This window comes from Phalacrocorax aristotelis, chromosome 5, assembly GCF_949628215.1.
Source record: "Phalacrocorax aristotelis chromosome 5, bGulAri2.1, whole genome shotgun sequence".
Lineage (NCBI taxonomy): Eukaryota > Metazoa > Chordata > Aves > Suliformes > Phalacrocoracidae > Phalacrocorax > Phalacrocorax aristotelis.
In genome coordinates this window covers 33079561-33104919 of record NC_134280.1, presented here as the reverse complement: position 1 = coordinate 33104919, position 25359 = coordinate 33079561, and the positions used below count along the sequence as shown (strand labels likewise).

Below are 25359 nucleotides of genomic sequence, written 5' to 3'. Positions count from 1 at the left end.
GTTAAGTATGAAGTTAATTCTCTGGTAGTTGGAAAACAAAATTAGGGATTTTCCTGTGGGGAAGAGTGATTATTATAATCCTAACAAACAAAGATATATCTTCTATAGATTGAAGATTTCATACTTGACTTTTAAGGTCTTGCTTTACTACTAAGACAATGCACAGACAAGTATCAGAGAAGGTCAGCTTTCACATAGGACTTCTGCTACCAAGGTTTTGTCTCATGAACTTTTACAGAAGACAAACACAGATGAGGATGTTTCTGAGGATGAAGTTGTCAAGACAGTAAAGGCTAGGTACCATTATCAAGCTGAGGACAAAGCTTCTTTCCTCTGCTGAATAAAAAGCATTTTCCCTTCAGTCATTTGGAAGCACTTTGCTTCTGTTAAGCTTCAGAAGCGAAATACTGAAACAGATCCTTACCCTGGCAAGAGGGGCAGATTCTATCCTCAAATTGCAGAAAAAACCCAAAGTGGTTTGATATCATGGACAACTGCTGGATCTTAATCTTGGCACAAATACCGGGATCAAGTAAAGGGTCACCTGGAAGACTCTTGCAAACTTCTGGGATAGCAAGACTCACGATGAAATCTTAAGATAGAATAGAAACTGTGTGCTTGACTACCAGCCATTTCATACAGCTCCTTTTGTACGCAGAGTTACTGTGAGTCATGTTAAATAAATCAATCACAAGAGTCCTGCACTGCCAGTCAGATTTATCCCACAATTAAAGGCTTGGCACAAGGGTGAGAAAACTTCATACGAGAGGTATGCAACCACACAACAGCTGCAACTGTGGGGCATTTGGGTATTCAGGAGTAGAGTAATATGTTGTTGGCAACATGACTCATGTCTCCTAGGAAGCACCATTAATACTCCAGATTTACCACTCTCAAATGCAAAGCAGCTTCTGCTAATAGTTAATAGAACTTAGGGAAAATAAGGAAGCATATTCTTTGTATCAAATTTTTCTTCATTTATCACCACATAAAGTATGAATGTGAAAACATTAAACTAGCATCACAATTGCATGACTGTAGAAGTTGAAGGTTCAAGGAAGATACCAAGCATTATGAGACTTATGATAAAAAATCATAGGAACAGCAATTACTATGTCTGAGTTGCCCCACTTACTAATTTATACACTAATAAATCAGTAGTTACTAAAATGTGTTGATTTGTAAGGATTTCATTACCCATTACTTTAAGACTTACACCTCTTTACTGAGAGGAAAAGAAATGCAGGAGCAAACTCCCACTTAAAAACTTAAAAAAGGAAAAGGAGGAGCAAATAGGAAACAACTAACTTTCAGTATTCCTCCTCCTCGTCCTCCTCTCCTCCACCCTGACCTGTCTTTCTACACCTAGCCAAACTGTTTTATGTGATACATATCCTTGCACCATCTCTGATGAAACAATACTGTTTGCACACCTCCTTTCTTCATTCAAAACACAGATTTGTAAATTAAGAATTGACGTCATTTTAATCTGACTTTGCTCTTAATTAACTCATTCTTTTCCATTAAGAAGAGAGTCTTGTGTAAAGCTGGATATAATGGGGACAGGATGTGTCACCCCCATTTCCAGGTCACTCTTCAGCTTGTTGTACTAAGTGATGAAATGCAAAAGCCTGACATCTGATGAAAGGGGAAAGTCTATCTGGATCAATCTCTATCTCATGTACGATTTTTAATTTTTCCCTTTCATTTTAAAATCTGAGTTGAGGTTGTAGCTGTGAAAGTAAAGGCTGGTAGGGCTGTGTAAGACAGGCCTCGTTCCTGCATCCCCACCCTGCTCTGTCAATATAGTGTAATCTCACCCTGCACCAGCCTTGTCATTCCAGTTTTGAGTTTTTCCTCAGACAGCATGGTGGTATTACTTATATGAACAAGTCCACACTTGGCTCTCAGCTGTCAACATTTTTTATTTTAAGACTCCAGTGAGTCCTTATTAGCACTAAGCACTTCAGGGTGAACTTTAAACAAACAGGATTTAGGGGTTTTCAAAGACAGATTAATTTTATCTAATCTTGTATGAGATGTTTCTATTACAACTTAGCTATTTTAAAGCACTGCACAGCAATAACGCACACTACAGCACTGCAAGAGCTGTGTGCTGCAGTTTCCTAAATATCAAGGAATAAAATTTTGAATGTATTTACAAATACATTCATGAAATATCTCAATAAAAATATTTGTACCTAAGGCAGTAGGCTTTAGGATCTGAGAAAGGGAGCACAAATCAACAAAGAGGCAAAGAGTACATTGTTCCAGTTTCACTTGCAAAGAAAATCTAACCACATTTTGCTTTGCAGTGCACATCTCACAACCTGTAACACGTTAGACTGTCATTAGACACACACTGAGCATTCTCTGAAGTGACTTTGAAATGTCAGGAATATTTGTGTTTATTTGACAACTAGAAACAGCCTAGCTGCTTTTAATTTTGACAAAGGCCCTAGCCTGGAGAGGCAGTGAGCACCTCTTGTAGCACTGAGGTCTTTCATCTCCTGTTGCCTCAGACAGGGATTGAATTAAGGATTGAGCCTCTAGTCTTCTCTTGAAGCACCCTCCCTCCAACAAATGACAGCTGTCTTTTAACAAGCACTGGAGATATAATGTCAGCGCTGACAGAAAAGAAATATGAATAATGCGAGAAAATTGTTTGGTTTTTCTCTGCTTTCCCAGCAACATTCTGAAACATGCACCAACTATTGTGAAAATTAACATAAACATATGCATTACTTCTGCAGAGGCAGAATACATTACATTTCACAATGCCTAAAAAGTAATCTTGAACAGCTGTATGTTCTAGGCTTATGTATGTGGCATTTCCTGGCTGTAATGCTTCCTCTTTTCACTCTAGACCACAAGAAGTTTGGTGAAACAGCAGCTGCAAGACACACTGAGTTTTGAGATCACATTTACTTCCCTGTTCTACTCACCCTTCTTCCCCAACAAATGTGACATAGAGTTTATTTCTCTGCAGGTCTTTTCTTGAGTAGCCCATTATCTGGTTAAAGGCATCTTCTAGCAAGTGATCTCTCCTGATGATTAATCTGAAGAGCAAATTAATTTTGAAAGAGCAATTCATGAATATGAACCACAGTTGGAAACTTCTAGTTACACTGCAAGGTAACAAGATGACTTCATAGAGATACACGTTTGTGCTGGATAATTTGATCCAGATCAGGCAGCTTCTGTCTGTTAGTTTATCTCCCTCAAGGATCTACTTTAGATTTCAATAAAATGTCTCTTGTACTAAGAAGTATAGTTTTATTTTTATTACCCTGCTTCTTTCTTAAATTAAAGGCTTCAATGGGAAAGGTCCTGAAGTGGGCATTTTCATTAAGTTTAAAATCGTTTTGTAAGGCTGGACCTCTGAATCAGTCTTACTGTAAGCAAGAATCTTACATTTTATGTAAAAATCAATCTCTTCACAAGAAAAAAGATAAAACTGTGGGAAAGTCACTGAATGGCAACTCCAGAATCACACATCCATACGTTATCCCCAGTGTAAGTATGACAGGACAAAAGGTCTAGAAGGAATGGCAGTTGTTCGTCCAAACCCGGACTGAAGCATCACATGTGAAAACATAACGTACCTTCTAAAAGAAAAATTGTGAAAGTCAGGAAGTGTCATAAAGATACGAAATAAGAGGTTAAAGCAACCTCCTTACTTAAACATTTTATCTTCTGCCAAAAAATTGTGTTTAATCAGTTTCCTGAAACTTAGCTTGCTATATATTCAAATACTGCCTTACATGTGCGTTTCATCAGTCAGACCAAAGCTGGGAGCTGCTGCTGCCTGCAGAGAGGGAGCTTTTCCCTCCACACAGCCTCTTGCAAAACCCTTGCTGGCCTTACTGCTTGTGCAGAGATCAGTCAGTGATTGCACTGTGCTACCCTGCAGAGGACACAGAAGCTGAGAAGCCAGGAACTGGCAAGCTACCTGCGCACCAAGGAACCCAGGCAGTATGCAATTTGTGCTGGTATCTTTGTTTAAAAAAAAAGGAGCAGGTCAGCGTATGCCTGGGAAAGGAACCCAGAGGAAACTCTGTTCAAAAATCAAGCTGCTGTTCTGCATAAAAATCCACAGTGTGATGGCAAATAGGAGAAAAAAAGGTGCAAGAAATGTAATGGATCTTGCAGGTAGCAAAAGCCATTCTCTCTACCAGTTATTTGCATAAGCATTCATGACAAAACTTTCATAGATCAAGCTTTAGGTGTTTATGATTTCATTACATTATAGGCAGACAATGTCTAACCCCTGCCTCTTAATACATTTACTCTTGATACTCTTAATGTCTAAACAATACCATTTTAATCCCATTTCAGTTGTGGAAAACTTTTAACAAGGTCACATAAATGAAATCGGAGGTCTGCACAAATTCCTGCAAATATGAGAAGTGACTGGCTGGGGGAAATAAAAAAAAACCCAACACACACCAAACAACAAAAACAAACAAACAAAAAACCTAACCCGCTATTCGAATAGAAGAAATGGATAAAAAAATATTCTGGTGCCTCATGACTACTATAAAAGTATCAAACTATGACAGTTTGATAGCTGGCACAAGACTTGGTAATTTACAAAATTATGAAAGTATCTTATGATGATGATCCTTAATGTAACAGTACGTAATCACATGATTATAAAATAAATGAAGGAGGGAAGACCTCACTCCAAGCACTCTAGCATTCAGAGTGCTGAAGTAAAAATATTAGCAGTTTAAGGCAGTCCTTAGAATTTAATAGCTTTTAATTTTATGAGTCCTCTTTACTAAAGAGGACTGTGGTATCAATACAATCAGTACAAAAGATAAGCCTATCACATTTTTTCAATGGGAAAAGACATGAGAAAATATAACTGTTTAAATCGTAGCAATTGCCATAATGGAAAAATTCAGATGCCTCCTGTTCTGCATGCCTCTTCCCAAAGCACTTTTTGGCACTGTATTGGTAATATTATTTGTATGAAAATCTAGTTGGAGGAAACATAGAAAAGAATTGCTCAGAACTTGCTGTATTCTCTGCTATGAATCACATGCTGGCACTAAGTCTTTTATGACAGGCTTTATATTTCCAGAAGTGCAAGGGTAACCATAACATCTGCATTCCTTCTAATGAGAAGAAGCTTGTAGATGTGCAAGGCAAGACAGGCTGCCTTGAGAAACAAATCCAATTTCATGAGATTCTTCAACATACTTCAATTTCCCTGGGCCTTGTCCATATCCTTTAGTCTCCAACTTCCTGTAAAAGTTCCTTAGCTTGGCTTCAAAATCTCTTTTGTAAGGAGCTGGAGCTCGGGCATTGGCACGCTGAGTACCTGCAGGAAGCAATAAGCAAAGAATAAGCGATGTGAACTGACTAGTGTCCCATCCCCTACTGAAAACACTCCTTAATAGCAAAAGACATGGTATGCGTTTGGTTTAGTCGCTTTTAGAAACAGTAAAAGCCACATATCTTCAAATCTGCTCTGCATCTAAGACTTCTTGCTTGCTCATTTCCAATATTATCATCTTTATAAAGTAAAGCCTTAAGAGCAAACCCAGGTCAATGCAAATGATGGATTAAAAAACCAGCACGATAAACTGGAAAGACTTAACTTGTTTGTCAAGTACAATTTACGTCTAACCTTTAAAATAGCTCATGCAATAAATGTTCTGCTCTGGCCTGGTTTTAATATTATCAGGAAAAACAAGACCTCAGAAATGAAGCATAAACAGACTGTACTCTGCTATGCCCCTGTCGAACACATCAAACTGAAGAAGGAAGACTTCTGGAAATTCCCTAGTAGAAGTTTTTCCCTGGGGCAGCACAAGGAAGAGCAGTATTGGAAGAACTGAAAGACTACCAAATTTAAGTTTGTGAAACTTTTCACATGTGACTGCAGGAACACATACGATGGTCATCTAAGCGATTTTATTTTTGAAAAAGTGTTTTTGAGGGTCAATTTCTTAAAAGCAGGGAGAGCTGAGATCTGTATGCAAAAAATGGCATATGCCCCACATCTGCATGTACAAGTCTACTATATTACAAACCAGGTGTTTAGTCTGATCTATTCTGAATATCACAACCATTAGAACCTCCACTGCCTCCCTGGATAAATTACTTCAATTGATTTGAGTGCAAGATAGTGTGCCAAAGAGGCAGTTATCCCAACCCTTTTACATTCATCTTCTCACCCTTAGTTTTTATAACATTAAATTCCTCCCCTGTGTGGCTGTGTAGACATTCCCCACAAAAAAACTCAAGAGGATGTTTAAAATTTCTCATGCTCTACAGTATACATAGGTTGCCAACTACTGATCTGCAACTGGTGGTCATCTAACAGGCCCATAAGGCACTGGAAATACAAATGAACAGTTCAGAAGCATGTATATGTAGACTTCTGTCTTTTAAGTGATGATCAGTTCCTTATGAGAGTTTTCTTTTGGCTCCCTGTATGAAACTGAGCCAATACAGAAACATTTATTGCTACTATGGGTGAAGGCATGAGAACGTAACATTTCAGGTTATGAATGAGAGAGAATGTGTATCTGTTCAGCCTGGGGGCAGAGACCAGGGGAAAAGAGAGCAGCTTGCTTAGCCACAACGCATATGGGTCTGATGGAAAAGGTGACGAGCACATCCTGCGGAAGTGGCTGCTGGAAGAAACTGCAGAGTCGGTTCTCTGCAGAAATCAGAGAGAACAAGCAAGATCAGTATTAACACTGAATGCCATTTACAGGTCTTTAAAAGACCTGTCTGACCAGAACAACACTTGCCACTTGTTCCAGGCTTAAAGTGATGTGTGGGAAGAATAGAAAGTGTCAGGGAATCCTCAGTGGTCCAACAGGAACATGCAGGACCCCTCTGGAAAAACAAATCATGGCCACTGATTAATCTATAGTGGTGATCCTCTTTTACTGAGAGCACCAAGGGCTTCTAATGGTACACTCAGCTTAATTCTGTAGAAAACTTACAGAAACTTGAAACTGTAAACAGCCTTTTAATTATTGGCCTTTCCCCCCTACTTTGTTTATTTTGCTTTGGGTAAAGTAGGTACAAAAATGCAGTCACCAAAAAAAAACCGCAACAAAAGCATACTTTAACCTTAACCCCTGAAAGGAAGTTTTTGCTGAGAGATACCACAGAACATGAGTATGGTAACGCATTACTTCACAGTTCAGAAATCAGCAGTATATTATTCTCGCAGCACATGACAAGTCCTCATTGCAAATCAGATGCATATGCCAAGAAATTCCTGGGCAATTATAGTGATTACTTCCGCCTTGGGAACAAAAGATGTTAATGGAAGAGCTAAAAAACGCCAGTGATGTGATAATCAAATTTTATTTTTCAAAGAGGTTATATTCTAAAGCAGATATAAAGAGTAGCTTCATGACTATTCCTCTTTCCCAAAAGAGAAAGTACAACCGACTGTGACTGATCTGAACAATGGATCCTTAACACACATCCTCATGCAGTGCAGCACAGCCAGTTCAGGCTGATGAAAGAAAACAGAGCCTCCATAGAAAATGGGGTATTTACAATTTCTCATCAAAAAAGTCATTTGTGCACCAACACAAACATGCATACTTGCAGACTGACAGGGAGATTCAATGGTCTCTCTATAATCTTCTATGAAATAGAATAGACATTACAATTTTAATGAGAACAGGACTAAAACCATCACTGTTCATCCCTTACTGTGTGTTACTTTGAGGCATAGATGAGAATATCACATGTTAAAAGATTGAATGCATTTTGAAATTACTCTGTTGGAGTGAAGCCCTGCCCAGCATGCTCTGGTGCATGTACCAGTAATGAGGAAATTATAATTCTGAAAGCCAAAACTGGTTTTAGCCATAAAAAACTGCCGGGTTTGAAGTCGGAAATAAGATGCAAACATGCAGATTTAATTCTTCCTTTCTTTTCAGAGGGAAACAGTTGTATCAAAACCAGATATGTATCCAAAACATCAATACATATAAATATTATATTTTGCTGCTTTTCAGAATGCCTGAAGATCATTAAGGTCATAGGACAGTTTCTACGAGTAAGTCCTACAGAAGTCCCATGGCCAACTAGAAGGAAAAGCTACGACTCAGGACATGTTTGTGAATGGTTTTAATCTGGTTTCTTGAAAAAGTAAAGCTTTTTAGGAATATGGACTGGAAAATGCCCATGAAAATCAAAGTACTTTTTCTGATAAAATTTTCTTATTGTATGGAACAACCTACAGTTGCTTACAGCCCAAAGGTTCTCTATTTATCTATACTTTTGTTCTCAAATTTATAGAAATAGAACATTGACATCTATAAACTTAAAAATGCTGTACTTAGCCTTGGAGGTCAAATAGAACTTGTCGTATTTGAAATAATTTCATTCTGATCCACAACTTAGTTAATATGTGAAATATCAATTTCTTTCCATTCTGATGTGTATTTCCAGACAGCTATAATATGCTATCTTTTGAACTCACATTAAAGGACAACAATTTAACTTTACATAAAATTGCAACTCGTCGCCCCACAGCCCCACTAACACTGGCATTTTAATGTACAATTATTAAATCTCATATTTTTAATTCTCTAGGCATCAGGATCCTGGCATGAGTACTCGCTTAGTTGTTTCACATCAGTGAAAAACAAGTTTGCATATTTTACAAGTCAGAACAAAATCACAACCTCTGCAGTAATATATACCAATCTTTTCTACTGGCGAAACATCTTGTGAGCCCAAGGCAAAAGTGCAGTTTGACAGTCAAATGCAATCACACTTGTTGACTTTGCTCAAAAATGGGACTTGCTGGAGCAACAGAACTTGGATATTCAGAAAGGTGGAAAGTCATAACATGCAGCATACTGTAAACTGAATTACGGGACTGGCTCTGCTGCAGTATCTTACAGATACCATCATAACAAAAGTACTGCAGTGACAAGCTCACTGACCACTTAGAAGGTGCTTCAGCTCATGTAACTTTACCCACCTAAAAGCTAGGTACTGCAAAGGGGAATAGGTTATGGTTTCCAAATAGTAGGTTCTTGGCTTTAGGCTGCTGTGAATTTAAATTTGGAAAGCAAACAAAAAAATTAGAGTCAAACAATTTTTCCATTGTTTCTGCTCTCCAACTTCTGGGAAGACAGCAGAAGCGTGTTACTCACTTTACTGATCTGCTACTGATCCTTACCAGCCCTCACAGAAGCTGTGCCTGAGCCACTAACCTGGAGAGTTCTGAGGTGAAGACACCGGTGAGCCTCTTGGGGACTGGCAATAACTAGGATGAAGTAAGGCATGTGGCGGCACATATGACATTATCTCCTCCTCAAACAAGCTGTAAAAAGGAGCAAATAAGAAATAACATGTTTATTTTAATTAATGGCATTTTTCACTTTCTAGGAATAAATATCTAGTTACTAACCTGCCTTCTTCGGTAGTCGCTTGCCTGTTTCTACTATGACTGCTACAAAATATTTTACTGTCATTCCCTCAATCAGGTCACGGAAGTACTGGAAAGGAGTAATTGCTATCTTTGTAGGACATCGCTATACATAATATGGTATTTGTTTTCAAGGTTAAAATATAGTTAATCAGCCTTTAAAATTTGCCTTTTTTTTCTTTTTTTTTCTTCTATCCTGGAAAAAGATCTGCAATACTGCACAAAGACCAGGAACAGAGACAAAGATTCTAGGGCTCCAGGATTAAGAATCACATCTGAACTTGTTGAGCGTATTGAACAGTAAGCTTGTTGGCATAAGTTATTTCTTCATTTTATCTTTAATGCTAACACTGTTGTTGAAACAGGTATCACATCTAATCTGTTCAGGCTGAGTTATTCAATGCCTCATCTATTATTGCTACACAACTTTTAAGAGAAAAACAGTAAACATTTTGCAGCCTAATCACTGCGTCTGTGTACATAGAGCCTGTATATATATATATTAAAATTTCAGTCTTTTCCCAAAACTGGCACAAGCAAGTCCAAAGAGAGACAGAATATCCAATATCAGAATGTATCTGATATCAAAGCCTATGTGGGATGTTAAACACAACACAGATAAGAATAAACTGTTGAGATAATATGTAAAATTTATTTTCGAAAATTGAGTTACAGAAAGAATCACAAGGCAATATTTTACTATAGAGCTCAACTAATGAAAGCCATGTTCAAATAAAAGATGTTTCTTACTAAGTTTGTTCACCGAACAAATACCTATAAAAATCTTTTGCATTAGATTTATTTTTTTTAATAGGTATTTTCTGGCAGGTTTTTTTACATTTGTGACCATGCGTTGTTCTCCTCCAAGTTACATTTTCCTGCTGAAAATGTGATAAAATATAAACCACTGTTTCAATCTTGGATTAAATTAAGACTTAAAATGATGATTTGTTTTTTATACCAAACAACGTCTAGGAGAAGAAACTGAAAAATACTTTCTTCTTAACACTTGAAGCATAACCTAATGCATTCTCTAGAGTATTTTTTAAAGTAAGACACACTGTGCCTCCTTCAGTCCCTAAACACATAGGGGTTAGTTTGTTTTTAGTTAGCTGCAACTTAATATTTACTGAAGCATGTGAAAAAACGTACAGTGTTGCCAAGCAATAAAGCATCAGAAATAGTGATTCCTCCCAGTTATTGCTAGAGTGCTTTACGGGAAAATTATATCATTCCCCACTAACTGAAGAAACAGAGGCATGGAAATGGGTACAGTCTTCCCCCGTGTCATCCAACCAGGTAAGCTAGATACAGAACCCAGGTGTCCAGAGCCCCAGGAAGACTGAGTTATCATGATTACAGTGCAGCTTTTTCAGGGTTTCACAGAGAAGGGTCAGGATGACACCCTACTGGAAGACACTGTTAAAAGTAAAAATCCACTGGGACTAAATAACGGTAAGAAAAGAAATTTCATCGTCTCAGTACACCACTACTTTAATGTAACCCACCTTTCATTTTACACCAGTATTTACGCACAATAAGCTCATAATAACTTAGTCCAGTCTTGAGGTATAACTCCCAACAGTTTAAGAAACTGACGCATAGATAACATTTTATCAATAATATGTCCTGAGGGCAATGCTACTATTAGATTATTAATAAAATGGGAAGAAAATCCTCAAGCAAAGCTTTTGACTTAGATATTTTGGGAGGATAAAGTAGATTAAGAGAAATAAAATCTAAATAATATGATAAAGTTATTCTAGGGAAGCACTGGCTACTGATTTTCCCTTAAAAATTCGTTATACTGATGAATGCTTTTCTGCAAAAGAAAGACTGCAATCAAAATTTTCAATTTGCTTTATTTCCACTGTAAGAATTATTTGCAGTTTTTGCTGCTAACAGAACACTAGACAGAATAAACAAATAAATAATAATAAAAACAAATAGCCGAAGCCTGATTTTTCCATATAAAACCTGTGTCGTCTCCATGCGTTATATATCAAAACAAAAATCCTAGAAGGTTTTTAAAGAAACTATACTTTCACTTTAAAAAAGCTTCAGCATGGCTTTAAAATGAGATTTTTATAGCTGTAAATAAGTCGGGGATTTAGGGACCAGAAAGGATTATCATTATGCAACCTGGCCTCAAAATACTACTAGTAATGCCAATCCTATTTCACTAGATTCAATTTTAAATGTACTCGTGAATTTCTTGGTTCATTTTTACAAAGGATGAGAATACACCTGAAGAAACAAGGGTTTAATTCTAGCAAAAGAATCTGCCTGATTTTTTTAGTTAATTGCTTCAATGTAAAATATTAAAGCAGCTTCCCATTTCTTGAACTCTGTAATATCATTTCCTTTATTAAAGAGGACAATGCTTGACAGCATAGTGAAGAGGCAGAAAGATATTAAGTAATAAAAACATATCTAAGGTACGAATGATCACAATTATGGATTTCCCAAACCACAGAACTAAACAGATTCATTCTTGAAGCAGCAGAAGGTATATTCTTACAAAGAGCTCTAAACTGTACCATCTATCTAAATGTCAGCGCTCAATGCAACAGGACAAAAAAGGTGGTCTGGACAAAGTCATATAAATCACAAGCACAGTGCTCTTGCACTCGCCTTTCCTCAGACAGAATATCACGCTCCATCATTGTTATGAAAAAATGTGACCTCCAAACTAGGAACTACTATCTAGAAACTGATAAAAATAAAAATTCTGACCCTGGAGTTGTAGCTCTCCCAGCTGCAAGTCCAAGTACTGAAGGGGAAATGATTAGGTCACTAAATCAGCACATACTACTCACTGAAAGGCTCCTCAGCAGCTGCCACAGCATATTCCATACATGCATCGAAAGCAGCAGTGCCTACCTGAGTAACATGACAAGGTCTGCATCACTGGATAAACGCACCAACCCAGGTGTTCCCTCTGTCCGGATGAACTGGATCTTCTCCCTGTGTAAGCAAAAAAGAGACTTCTGAAATATCTTTTGTAAACAAGGCACCAATGTACATCACAGCAACAAGAAAATGTACAGGGTATTTCATAGAAACCTCTGGGTTATGCTTCTGCATTTCAGACACCATTTTTTTCCCACCACACCATGTCCATGTGAGCAGCAATACATTACATCCAAAAAGCTGATTCGTTCTGAAGAATGATTCTCCTGTTGCCCTCACCTCTTCAATGCTCAGGCCACTTCAGGTAGTACAGCCATCCAATCAGTAAAAAAAATAACATAAACAGTAAAATCAATCCTTCAAGTTCATGCTAGCTGTGCCCCTGAATTCAAAGTAGGAGGCTGAGCCCTGCAGAAGGACGTTACTCTTCTGAAAGTGAATTGTTTGAAGAGGTACTGTCTTTTTTTGAACCTTTGCACAAATGCAAACCATACATTACAATGCATGCTTGTGATTTTAAAAGTGGGGGTTTAGTAGCACACTGCATTTAAGAGATCTTCCAGAAAAAAACCTGTACTCTTTCTCCACTTCTGTCTCACCCAAGTACACACCCTTCCTCCCAGACCCAGTTTGGTCACTATTGTGGAATCTGTGCATCCTAAACTCTGAGCATAGTAACACACAGATATTTAGGACCTATATTGAATATAATTCCTTTGCTGATTCCTTTTCTTTTTCTCTGTAGAGTTTTTTCCTGCATTCTGAAGTGAAATTACATCCCTTTTATTTTCTATCAGTACAAGGTATATGACGATACAATAGAGATAAATTCTAATTTGGCTTTACTATTCAGGAGGAAAAGAAAACAAAAACCATATCCATACAGTAAACACTGTCCTGATTCCAAAGGAGAAAAACCCCAAACAAACAGAAAAGTTAAAGAACTCCACAGAAGAACAGCAGCACTGGCTCAGCTCAGAGGTCTATCTACCCCACTGTCCTATTACCAACAGTGACAAGAAGGTCAAAAACGATCTGTGCAACCAACAGTGTAACAAGGCTGCTGGCAGCTGCACACAGTTTAAGCTGCAACATGAATTTCTGAAACACATGATTTCATGCACAGCAGTTTCAACAAAAGGATCAAACCAATTCTTGCCATCTGTCTCTAAAATCACAGTTCATAAAGCCTTCTCAAACAGTGGACCTAATATATAATTCCCTGGTAACTTCCCCTGCATTTACAGCATATTCAGGGGTGAAAAATGGGCACAGCCAGGCTGTGCCCAGAGCCCCCCAGTCCCTGCTTGCCAGGGTGGCAGCTGTGGCTGTAGCAGGAGTGTGTAATTCATTGTTTCTCTATGAAGAGAGGTACTGAAAGTCAAGCACCTGCTTTGTTGCAACCACAGTGTTGACCAGTCAAGACTGAAGTTCAGCCTGGAAGCCCCGTAGTTCCATTAGGACAGAGCTGAGCCAAAGACAACACGCGCTGCCCACCTGTGAGCATGGCCCTTGTGTGCCCAGGGCAGCCACGTCTGGACACTTCCAGAGCCTGCTAGAATTTACATCAGTGCCCCAAGAGCAAGGTTTGAGGAAATAAATGGTGGATTACAAAATATATCTTAGCATTTAGTTGGCAGCAACACCAGGGACGAGAAGGATGTTTTCTGGGTTAACTAATACATGCAGTCCTCCAAATTAAAGTAATCCATGACTTCTTGGGGTTACCAATGAGAGCTGTGATTGCAATTACAGTTTTTTAAATATATGCCTTTTACCTTCTGTTAAGATATAAATTATGTTTAATGTATAATAGGTGCTTTTGCCTGAAGCATTTTACATTATTTAACAGCCTCTCAGTTTTACTTGTGGTGGCTTGCAATGAGATTTGATCCTGGCTACATGCCTAATAATAGTATGATAAATACAATGTTCTCATTCCACCATAAAACTTCTGAAGAACAATCGCCTACCTGTAGTATACTTTCATCGTGTCTTTTAATAGACCCTCAACTTCTTATCACATCTCTTCATTCTTTTTAGGAATGAGAAATTATTTTAGACAGAAAATGTAAGAAATATGTTCAAATTATCTGTCCTCTTCCACTGGCCACATACTGATTTTTCTCCTCACCTATGTAATAATTATAATAGAAATAATAATATTTAATATCATCATCATTCTACCTCAATTGCACTAAGATCCTCAAAGAAACAGATTACTGACAGCTGTATTGATCACTACACTAAAAAACAAATGACCAGAATTCATAGTGTGGGATTTCACTTAGGTCTTAATTCATCAAGCATGACAGCAATGTCATTGACTGGAGTTGCTTAGTCTCACAATTTGTCAAATAGACATGGATTCCAATAACTTGCTAAATCAGGGTCTTAAAAGACTAACTAGGAAAAACAAAGCCGGGATCTTTATAAAAATGTAAGAAATGTTACTAAATCATCAGCTCTAGAAGAATATAGGAGAGGTATAATGGAAGATACTTCACCTTAATCAAATAGAATAACTCTGAAGATTAAGACTAGAATGGAACCATTTGGTTTAACAGAATGGCTTCTCTTACCAAGCCTACTTAATATAAAATAAAACTACGTTCATTAAAATCCTCAGTCATTCTGCTAAAGCAAGGAAGTAAGACATAGATCTTCAGTCTATTTACAAAGTAAGCATACAGAAGGATATACAGTCTCAAGTAAATGAGGACTTATAGAAACCAGTGTCTTTTATCCTTTGATCTTCCATTTTTAATCTGAAAACTGTTTTTCTTGAGAAGGGCTCAGTTGGGTGGCAAATTATGATTCTGTAATCAGGAAGCAAGGTTCTACAAAAAGCAGAATCTGATAATACCAACAAGTCTTTTAAACAGTCTGAACTGAAAAAACACAAAACATCAGAAGACAGTGACACTCTGATCGCTATCAGAGTAAAGGAAGCCAAGCACCCCAGGGAAAGGAAAAGGGAGTAATAAAAATACTAATAATCAGAAATTGTTTGTGTACTCTTTCTCAATAGATTAGTTAGCTCACATTTCAAACCAAGCCTGGTGGGACAAACTTGCCTGTAGTGATATGGGTGCAACATACTTTGACAGGCTGAGAACTGTAGATTTTTATTTTCCTCTTTATCTCTGTATTTTCTAGCAAACACATATACTGCTAGTGCACCATTTCAGGTTGGTCAGACACGATTTATTTAGAGGGTAAAATAAATCTTTAACATAGAAGCCTCATCACAAAACTTATTAGAACATGATGCTTTGGGAAACTCTGTAACAGGGCAGCTTGCTGAATTTTGGTGACTTGCAGAACATGGAGGAAAAGGGATCGATAAGTAACACTATGAGACTGGAAAAAAAAAAAAAGAAAATCAGTGCTGGCTGCTGTGCCAGCCAGTGTGGATAGGCATCTGGAACACTGAACACTGCATTGGCAGCTCTCTGCACAGGACAGACCACGACCATCAAACCAGCATTTTTTAAATTTAGTGTCCAAGAAGAATAGATAGTCATTTGAGCCCTAGTCACTAATATCCAAGTTGTTAGTTATCCCATCTTTTACACCCAAGTACAAGAACTAACGTGCCTTTGTGCAGGATATGCTTTAAGAGGGATCTTGCTACTTTCTGAATTTCGCTTTTTATTATTCCTAGTCTAACCTTGTAAGAGTTATAACAACTCTCAACATAACAAAGATCATCCTTCATCAGATCTCACTGGACTAGGCAAAAACCTGTAGATACCCATTTTTTAAATTTTGGAGAAACACTAAAAAATCTGATTGATCTAAGTTTACCTCCCAAGGTCATTAGGTCAGGAAAGCCTTTCTGTAAATGCGCATTGAGAAGATAAGGACAAAACCAAATGCCGTTCTAGTTCACAGTCCCAGCTGTACACATACTCAAATGAATGGGCACATTTGCTGTGCCATCCAGCTGTCTTGGCACATTTTGAAGACATCAGCAAATCTCTTATGCCAGTTGCTCCAACCGTTTTATTGTAGGTACCTTTATTTGGTAATAACATGTTACCTCTGTTCTTGTAAACCTTATTTCAGGGAGTTACATAGAAAAACAGTAAAGAACTACTTCCCACAGCTTTATGAATACGTTTGAAGAGGCCAAAAGTCTACAATCTCTTATGTTCCACTGCTAATTTTAATGAAATAAACTAATTGTAATTAGCATTTTGTATTGAAATGGGAATAGCAGAGTTCACTAATTTTACTACCTGAGTGAATGATTCCTGGTAAGTTCTGGCTGACGCTCTTGTAGAATTTCGAAGATATTGGGCTGCCGCAAAAACGCAACAATCTTGTCATTGTAAGCTGAAAACATCAACAAAAATATCATGCTGAAACAAGCAGATACTAAAAGACAGGACTGCATTCCTCCTGAGTTTTGAACAATAATGACAGCAGACTTCACCTTTACAGTTTTAAGTTTAGTGGTACTGTGTTAATACACTTTCCTGTAAGGCTACCAATTCTACTACCACTTCCATTTAGGGAATACACTTCCTGATTATGAACCAAATCTGATTGTGACATGTCCTTCCCACTGTTAACAGCTCTAATTTTGTTAGCAATTTCTATTGTATTTTATCACTCACGCTCTTAGTTAAGGTCGAACTCGGAAATTCATTGCTTGAATAAAATTGCAGGGACCTTGGTTTTCACGGCACGGAAATCCATTCTCAAATATTAAGCAGTCATTGGAAACACCCATATCAAATCCTCACTAACTGCTGAGCCGGCAGTGTACGCACACCATGTCCATGGCAAGGGGAAGGATTTAAATTAGCAGAGATTTTCAAGTAAACATGCCATAGTACAAAGAGCCAGTTATAGTCAATCGGATTAATTTATCTTGATTTAGCACAATGTGACAGCTGTTAGATTCAATAAGCTAAATTCTGTTCTTGGTGGCACAGAAGTCAGTAACTTTGTGTGTATGTAACTGGGAACAGAAGTTAAGCTAATGACTAATTCCAAGCTGATTAACACTTTCTGGAATCCTGCCAAAATGCCCAGAAGTTGTAAAAAAATCATCACTGGAAATACACGGAGATCAATTAGGACACAACTTGGCTCACTGGCTTTGACTCTTCCCGTCACTGCTTCAAGTAAGCAAGCAAGGAAGGTAGAGGTTTTACATCGGTTATTTGGTTCTGCACAGGCACTTCCCAGTATTATTCCTGCAGGTTGTAACTGAACAATTGGGAAGTGCTGGGACAGAAGTTATCATAACGAATTATAACTTCCACACACACCCCTCCCCCAGTCAAATGAAAAAGCCAGCAGCACACGCTGACATGACACACACAGTCATGGAGAACAATTCTGAAAAGAGGCCGTATGCTGACATACCCACTGGAACCACATCCTGGTACTGAGCTCTGCTGACTGTATTAAATGTGCTAGATGGCCTTGGCAAAACTGGTGGTCCTGAATGACGGGAGTCCTCTCCGACCTGAAAACGTGCAAGTAACCACCATGAGTGTCTCTATGCCAGCATATGTACTCAGGTACATAAAAGCGAGAACTTAGATGGCTTAAAACTAAGTATGTACATGAACACTTTGCTTAATCGCTATCCCCAGTAACCACTGCAGCAGGAATCAGCTGTGTTGTGGGACAGTTATTAGTAAAACATTATTTAGCAAACTGTGCCTATTAATATGAAGAATCAAAATAGATTGAAAGTTTATTGCTGTTTTTAAATACTAGTCCCATTCTGAAAAGGGACTAAAAATTCAAACTGGGATTCCGTCAGAGGGTCTTTTGTACTTCATAGAGATCTTTATCCATATCAAAGGTTCTGAAAATCAAATTGTGCTCCTTCATTAGTACCTCTGTTACCTCTGTGCATGAATGGAGTTTCACTCAATTTGAACAGGAAACAAGTCTGTGGCTGAAGCAGGAGGATAAAGAGTGAGTTCACATTCAGGCAAATTAAATGAGTCCAAAACTGGTAAAAATATGTTTTCTAGAATTCTACAGTAAAACTGTTTGATTTTTTTGTGTTCACCTTCTGGTATTAAAGAAAATGTTTCATATGAACATTTTTTAGTGTAAAACCACAATGTAAAATTGTTCCTGATAGCATCTGTGATATCAGGGCAACTTCTGCAGTTTTCTGTGCGCTGAGGCCTCTCAGTCTGAGAATGCAGTCATTCCTACAGTGTCAGTATTTTGTATTTTATCTATATAAAGCATTTTGTTCAACCTCTTTTTCATCCTACTAGACCTTTATGTTCACTTCTCAGTTCCTCTGCCTCCATGTAATGGTTAACATTTGAACTACATTTCCAAGCTTCAAAGAGCTCCGAAACATCTAACTGCAAAAGATTAAATAATCACAAAGGTTGCTTTTAAATCCAGTCTCTGAAATCACGAAGAAGCAAAAATCCTGAGGTATCTCCCAAGATCGTTGTGCTCCCTGATGACAGTCTCTCAGGAAAACGCAAAACTATTTCCTGTAGGCATTGTGCTGGAAAAGGAATGCCATTATTATTAGCTCCAGCTTCATGCTGCAGTTCAGCTTTAGCTAAAAAGGCATTCCTTACCCCGGTTAGTGTTTGCTTTAGAGCATCTCCCTGTAAAAACTGGGTCAGTGGCTTCAAAACATCAAAGTTCGTGGCAAGGCAAATCCAAAGAAAGTATTTTGAGAATTTTTTTCATTAAGTATTCATCTCTTGCAATAATGTATAGTTCCTTGATGCAAAATAGGAAGAACAGCTGCAAATACGCAATACTTAAGTCATAAGCGCAGAAGTAAAAGTGGTGTTCAGATCCATACATGTGCATATAAATGAACATCATTACATCATTAATCTCAGAATGGGAACACCATACTGAATTGCTATGTGTAAGACTCCTATCTGGAATGATACTTCAATTCAAGTTACAGTTGTAACAATATCAAAGAAACACTTCTAAAATTACATGTAGAAACATAGTTTAAGGAATTTCATGGCTCTAGATGGAGTGGGAAATTTTGTGAGATAAGCAACGCTGTGTACATGCAATACATATGATGACTTCCAGCAGGATAAACTACACTTATTTTGCAGTATCGACAACTTCAGCAGCACAGTTGACATGAATCTCTCTGTTTTAAGTGCAGGGCTTCTGGACACTGCTTAAAGAAAGATAATTTCAGTGCATATTTGGTAAAGAAGAAAAATTTATTTCTGCTCTGTTATAAATCAGTCACAACAGAAATACTTACTTTACCTTATAAAAGATTGAAATAGCAATATGAAGACACTTCTAGCTTCTTCGCCCTCTGTAAGATGACATTGCCTAAATCACATCACCAAATAGACTGAAAATGCTATTTAAAACCATTTGTAAAATATACCTTACACTGGAGGTGGAAGGTATCGTGGGTGACTAAACCATGTTCACACAGGATATGACAAGACATGCAGCCAGTGCTACAGCACTCACTTGCTGCAGCTAAGTGGAAACCCTGTTAGAGAAGTGGCAGAGAAGATTCATGCCTGCTCTGAAACAGACCTCTGGCAGAACTTCCTCTGCCACAAGGCTGAGCTATAAAAAGGATAAATCGAGCATTTCTCTTGCCATTCTAAATTGTATTATCTTTAATTCCTGGCATGGAATAGCTGTGCTCTGAAAGCACAACTTACATCTAACAGTATGGAAGTTAAATAAAGTACAACTGAAGCCTAAGTCATTGTACACACACTTGCTCACAAGTAAAAAGAAGTTACAACAACAATATGAAGACTGCTAGTGAAAATGGTCCACAGTGACACATCAACAAAATAGCGTTTCCCATGTGTTTCTGTTTAGAAAGCAGAGGCATATATATGTAAACATATATATGAGAGAAAATATAGAAGAGGGAGAATACATTGAAGATATAGAAATAGAGAGAGAGAAGTACATATGCAAATGCATGTAACAGTCTGATAAGCCTGTATGTTAAGATTTTTTAATACTTATTCAGAAAGTTGCACACAGGCACTTCCCCCCCACCCCAACCCCTTATTCGCTGAGTTATATCCACATACTTGGCAGACACCATGCTAGACAACAATACATATTTTGACAGCGAAAGGCTAGATATAGATACTTGTAATCTGTAATCTGATGCTCTCCTGTGGTTAAATGGGGTTACTGCAAATTAAAAGTAAGAGAAACTCGTGTCTGATACCCCTCCTCTGAAACCATACATTTCAAAAGTAACAATGGCTAGCCAATAAAATAGTAAATATTTACAGACGTGTAAGGTATCCTTACAGAAGCATCATGCTCCTCACAACAATTGTGAACAGAATGATGTGAAAGAGGAGGATCCTAAAAACCCCGTGGTTCCTGAAGAGAAGGGGCAGATCCAACTTACCTCCCCAGCGCTGTGGCTGCGTTGTCTGGTTAGGTGCTGCCGATGGACTAACGCGCTAGTGGGCCTGCTACTCTGCAAGGGAAGCCGGGGGTCAATGAACGTGGTAGTGCGGGAATTGTGGTCAACAAAGAAAGCCTAGATGAGGAGAAAGAAGAAAGAATTTATAGCCAATACTTTTTTTTTTTAGTATGTCCAAGGTTAATGTCTATTGAGGATCTATGTTTCATTCACTGATGTGAGGTTTTGAAAACGCCTCCTCACATCACCGTGGCTTGCATTTCCCCGTGGCAGAAAAGGGCTAACAGTCTTCCATCTCACTGAAGGGATGAATTCTTTAATGCCTTACTTCATTCATGTCTACAAAGCCCTTTGAAACTCTCATCTGACAAGCATCAGAAGTAGGAAGCTTTATTACGATTGTCAAGAAGAGAAGACTGAAATGTTTAAGAAAAGTAATCCTAGTGTATTCTCCCTTTCATTTCCCTATAAATATCTAAAAAGATGTCATTAAGTGGCAAAACCATTCCCTTTTGTGAACTATTTACCATATAATTATGAACACAGTTGGGTGTATATATGTCAAGTGTATGATTGCATTCTCTTGCATTCTCTGATGAACTATGATTACAGGCCAACAGGTGTTTTTGCCCTCCTCTTAGTATACTTATTTTAAGTTTTCTAACCTTAAAAAACAAACAAACAAACAAAAAAAGAGGTCAGTCAGGGACACAAAGGTGATGGCAACAAAAACATTTAAACCAGGCAACCAGTGGGAACTACCACATATTGGCCAGTCAGCCACCTTGCTGAAAGCAAGGTCACAGGAGCGTGTAGCCTGGAAAATGAAAACTTCCTACAGTCTGTCCAATTTGAACTAAAAAAGTTTCTAAGCCCTGATATTTAAACTTTTTCTAGACCCTGAAATCTAAACTTTTTCCAGTGTTAGTGTTGCACTTGGAAACCAGCACTGTTCTATTTCAACACGCTTTGCTTTTTTCAGTCACAATGCTGAAAACATGTGTAAGTGGCAAAAAAAGATCCTGGTTTTGAGCAGGAGAGTTACAGGAAAGTGACATCTGGTTTAAGGAATCTAAGAGAGGTGGTCGGGTACTGCCAGAGCCATTTCTGTGTTTGAATACCAGTGAGGTACTCTGACCACAGTTTCATAAACAATTCAGTCCTGCGGTGTCAGCAAAAGAAACATTCTCATCTTCCCCCATCCTGACCACTTGTTTCATCCCTTGTGCACCCTTCCTGCCTTGTGCTGGCACAAGTGTTTGTGTAGCCATGCAGTGAAGCCAGCTGGGGAGCTGCTCCAGGCTAAAATTACTCTCTTTTTGTCCCTCTCCCTGCTGGTTCCTCTAACCTCGGTCAGCCCACCAGGGAGGAGAGAAGAGCAGAACTGGCTCTTTTGGCAGCAACACCAGCTTATAGTATTCATGAAATCGTTGTTTCAGACTGCTTGAATGTAGCCAGACCAGAGGAAATGCAATTCTTCTGATTGTTATGAAGGTAGGTAGACAAAACAGTGTGTCATGCTATAACAGCAACTAAATACTATTATGGATTATGGTGGGAGAAAACGTTCATACTTCCATTTCCCAAGGAAGGAGAAGCATGTGGAGGGACACCAAAGTTGCAAAACATTAGAAACACTTCAGAAGAGGGCAGCAAGCCTCCTACAGTCCTAACAGTGATTCCCTGTACCTGTAACCTGTGCCTACAAGCAAGGAATCACATTACCTCAACAGTAAGGAAGAACTGTTTTGATCATCCAGCATAATTACAGATATTCAGACTGTTCCACTGTTCAAAAACTCTAAAGTGTATTCAATAAATGTAATTTCAGTTGCAATTCTTGAGCCTGATGCAGGACTTACTCACTTTGACAAATAATGATGTCACCTGCAGTGCAAGTATACAGAAGATATATTCTCTAATATAAAACCTGTATGAAAGCAGAATGAAAGCCATTCTAAAATTTCAGTTTGGGGCCAGGAATATGACTGGAAGAGGCTGCTGGAATGCATCCAGGCTTTCTGAAAATTTTGCTCCTGACTGATAGGTTTATTTCACTTATTAGCACGTGGTTGGCATAAGCGTTTTTGGGTGGGGTTTTTTTGGTAGTTTTTTTTTTTTTATGTCCCTGTATCTACTATTTTATCTAGTCTAGTCTATCTGTATTTTTAAGATGTGAAGCACTTTCATCAAAACAAAGGTTGATTTCATTAAGCCAACATTATACTGCAAAATCACTTAAAAAAAATAGTACTGATTCAATATAGGGGAAAGTATGACAGAGTTGCGCAACACAGCACTTTCAGTTAATGCAGCAATCTAATTTTGCATATAGCATTCTTTAGCATTACATTTAAACAAACAACTCAGTTTAAAAATTTAAGTTAAAGACAATCATGTCTTATTAAATATGAATGTTTGCAGGCCAGATAGTAGCAGCCTACTTTAAAATAAAGCATAAATTACTACTTTGAAGCTTCAGTGAAAATCACTGGAGCTTCAAGGCTTGCTTTGGGCTAATGTGGACATTGGCACACAGCTCAAAATATAGCGTGGCTCACAGTCTCCTTTCAAAAAAATTCCACTCATAACTCCTGTCAAGCTATAATTCATAAATCTGTGATGCTTGAAGAGATTTACATTAGATAGGTAGTGCTAAAACTACATTTAGCCCATTAAACACAGAAAGATAACTTGGGCAACTACCCAATTTAAGTCTATGAGGCTTGCTGAAAAACCTTTTCTTCCTATTGAAGACATCAGTAATCAATTACAATGGATTCTTTCATTGTAGAAAGAAAAAAACAAATGCCCTACAATAACATATTATATATTTACACATATTGCAGCGGTCTAATCAAAAAGTATATACATTTGCATCTGGCTTTAAAAGATGAATATGTGCTTATACATACTGCACAAATGCACTAGGGTGCTTGCCTGTATATACACGTGTGTCTGCACATGTGTGCAGCAAGTCAGAATGTCAAAGTTATCAGACTGAGTTCAGCTCAGGGACCTATCTAGCCTATATGATGCTTCCTGCTACCACTTTTTCCAATGGTCTTCTGCCTCCCTGTGGTCAGTGACTGATGAAGGTTCATCTGTAATGCCAACCAGAAACTGCATCCTAGTTATGCCAGACTGTTTAGGGAGAACTGCATGCCAAATGGATTTTATCTTCTGCAGGGGATACACAGAAGAGTCAAAGAGGAGTGGGCAACTGAGCTTTGCTGTGCACCTTTGAAGGAGTTCAGAGGTAGGCAGTCCCCAGCTGACCTTGGAAGTCAGCCTGCAAAGACGACAAGCAACCAGGACCACACTGACATTGGAGAGTAAAAACTCTGCTACTCAGCACTGTGTAAGGGTCAGAACGATCACTGTGCCTTGTGAGCAAGAGCACCAAGCCTCTTACTACGATATACTTGAGAAAATAAAGGAAAACCTTGTCTCAGTAGGAAAGAGTAGCCAGGGAAAGGAAATATAATTATATATTGTGGCATGGCTAATTTCTACTTGCTTCTTTTTAGCTTTATGCTTTAATAAAAGCAGGTCCAGTTTTGGTTTGGTCTCATCAAGCACTGGTCTTGCCATATGCTGGCCATCATCTCTCTTGAGTGCTGAATAGGCTTTTTGACTGGCCACAAGTGCTACTTGTGACAAAGGCAATTCAACATAATGAAAATGAACAATACTGAGCCTAATTCAAAGTGAAGAAATCCAAATGGGGATTTATTCAGTGCTTCCTCTTGTTGATTAGTGTTACCAAATACCACACCACAAATCTAAAGGTCTAATTCTCTCTATGGAGTGCCTGTTAAAGTAAATTGAAAATTGCTGTATTCTTCAGAAGAAAACCAGCCTCTGAAGAACTGAACAGAAAAAGAATGACTTAAAACTGAAAAGAGTGAGGGAGGCAAAGAACAAAGTTAGTATAATTGCATATTCCTAATTGTGTTTCTAATGAAAACACACAGTGCTTTCCAGAATTAAATCCAAGAAGAAAACAACCCTCAGGCACTTTTTCTACCCTTCAGTTTAGAATCTGCCTGTAATCTTTTGAAGCATCAAGATCATTATTTATAAGGACACTCACAGCTAACTGTACCAAGACTGATAAACCTAAGAACTGAGAAGCTTAATATGCCTATAGCCCTAATTAGGACTTCTCACAGAAACCGATAGCCTTATCACTTCCTTGCATGCTAATCACAGTCTATTTTTAACCCTCCTATCTTCTGCAAAGAAAATCATATTCTAGATATTGAGAATACACTAGCTTAAAGTTACATTAAAATTATATTGCTAATATAAAAATGTGTCTGTTCTTCAATTCTAAACTATTTTGTTAGAAATTGGAAAGTGATTCCTGTTTTGAAAAGCAGTAAGACTTGCAGCTTTTTAAGATCCCTATTAATGAAACTTACTACACACAATTTCTTTCCTGTTAACCAGTACATTACCAATAGAGTGATCACCCCCAGAGTTATCCCAGTCTTAAGTGCATCCATTTCATCTCAAAAACTGATCACAGAATCACAGATTGGAAGAGACCTCAGGACCATCTAGTCCAACCTTTCTAGGAAGAGCACAGTCTAGACAAGATGGCCCAGCA

The 25359-nt window shown here is 38.1% G+C and overlaps 1 protein-coding gene across 4 annotated transcripts in view; it reads right to left on the bottom strand.

Annotated features, from left to right (window-relative positions):
- Positions 1-25359, bottom strand: part of HECW2 (HECT, C2 and WW domain containing E3 ubiquitin protein ligase 2) — a 171816-nt gene that overhangs the window by 16969 nt on the left and 129488 nt on the right. For all 4 annotated transcript variants that reach the window (XM_075093893.1, XM_075093894.1, XM_075093895.1 and 1 more), the window contains 7 exons: positions 20727-20861; positions 17723-17825; positions 16585-16681; positions 12311-12394; positions 9213-9322; positions 5209-5329; positions 2946-3059 (listed from right to left, as the gene is read on the bottom strand). In XM_075093893.1, the coding sequence (XP_074949994.1) occupies positions 2946-3059; positions 5209-5329; positions 9213-9322; positions 12311-12394; positions 16585-16681; positions 17723-17825; positions 20727-20861 (764 nt within the window). The remainder of the gene's footprint in view (positions 1-2945; positions 3060-5208; positions 5330-9212; positions 9323-12310; positions 12395-16584; positions 16682-17722; positions 17826-20726; positions 20862-25359) is intronic.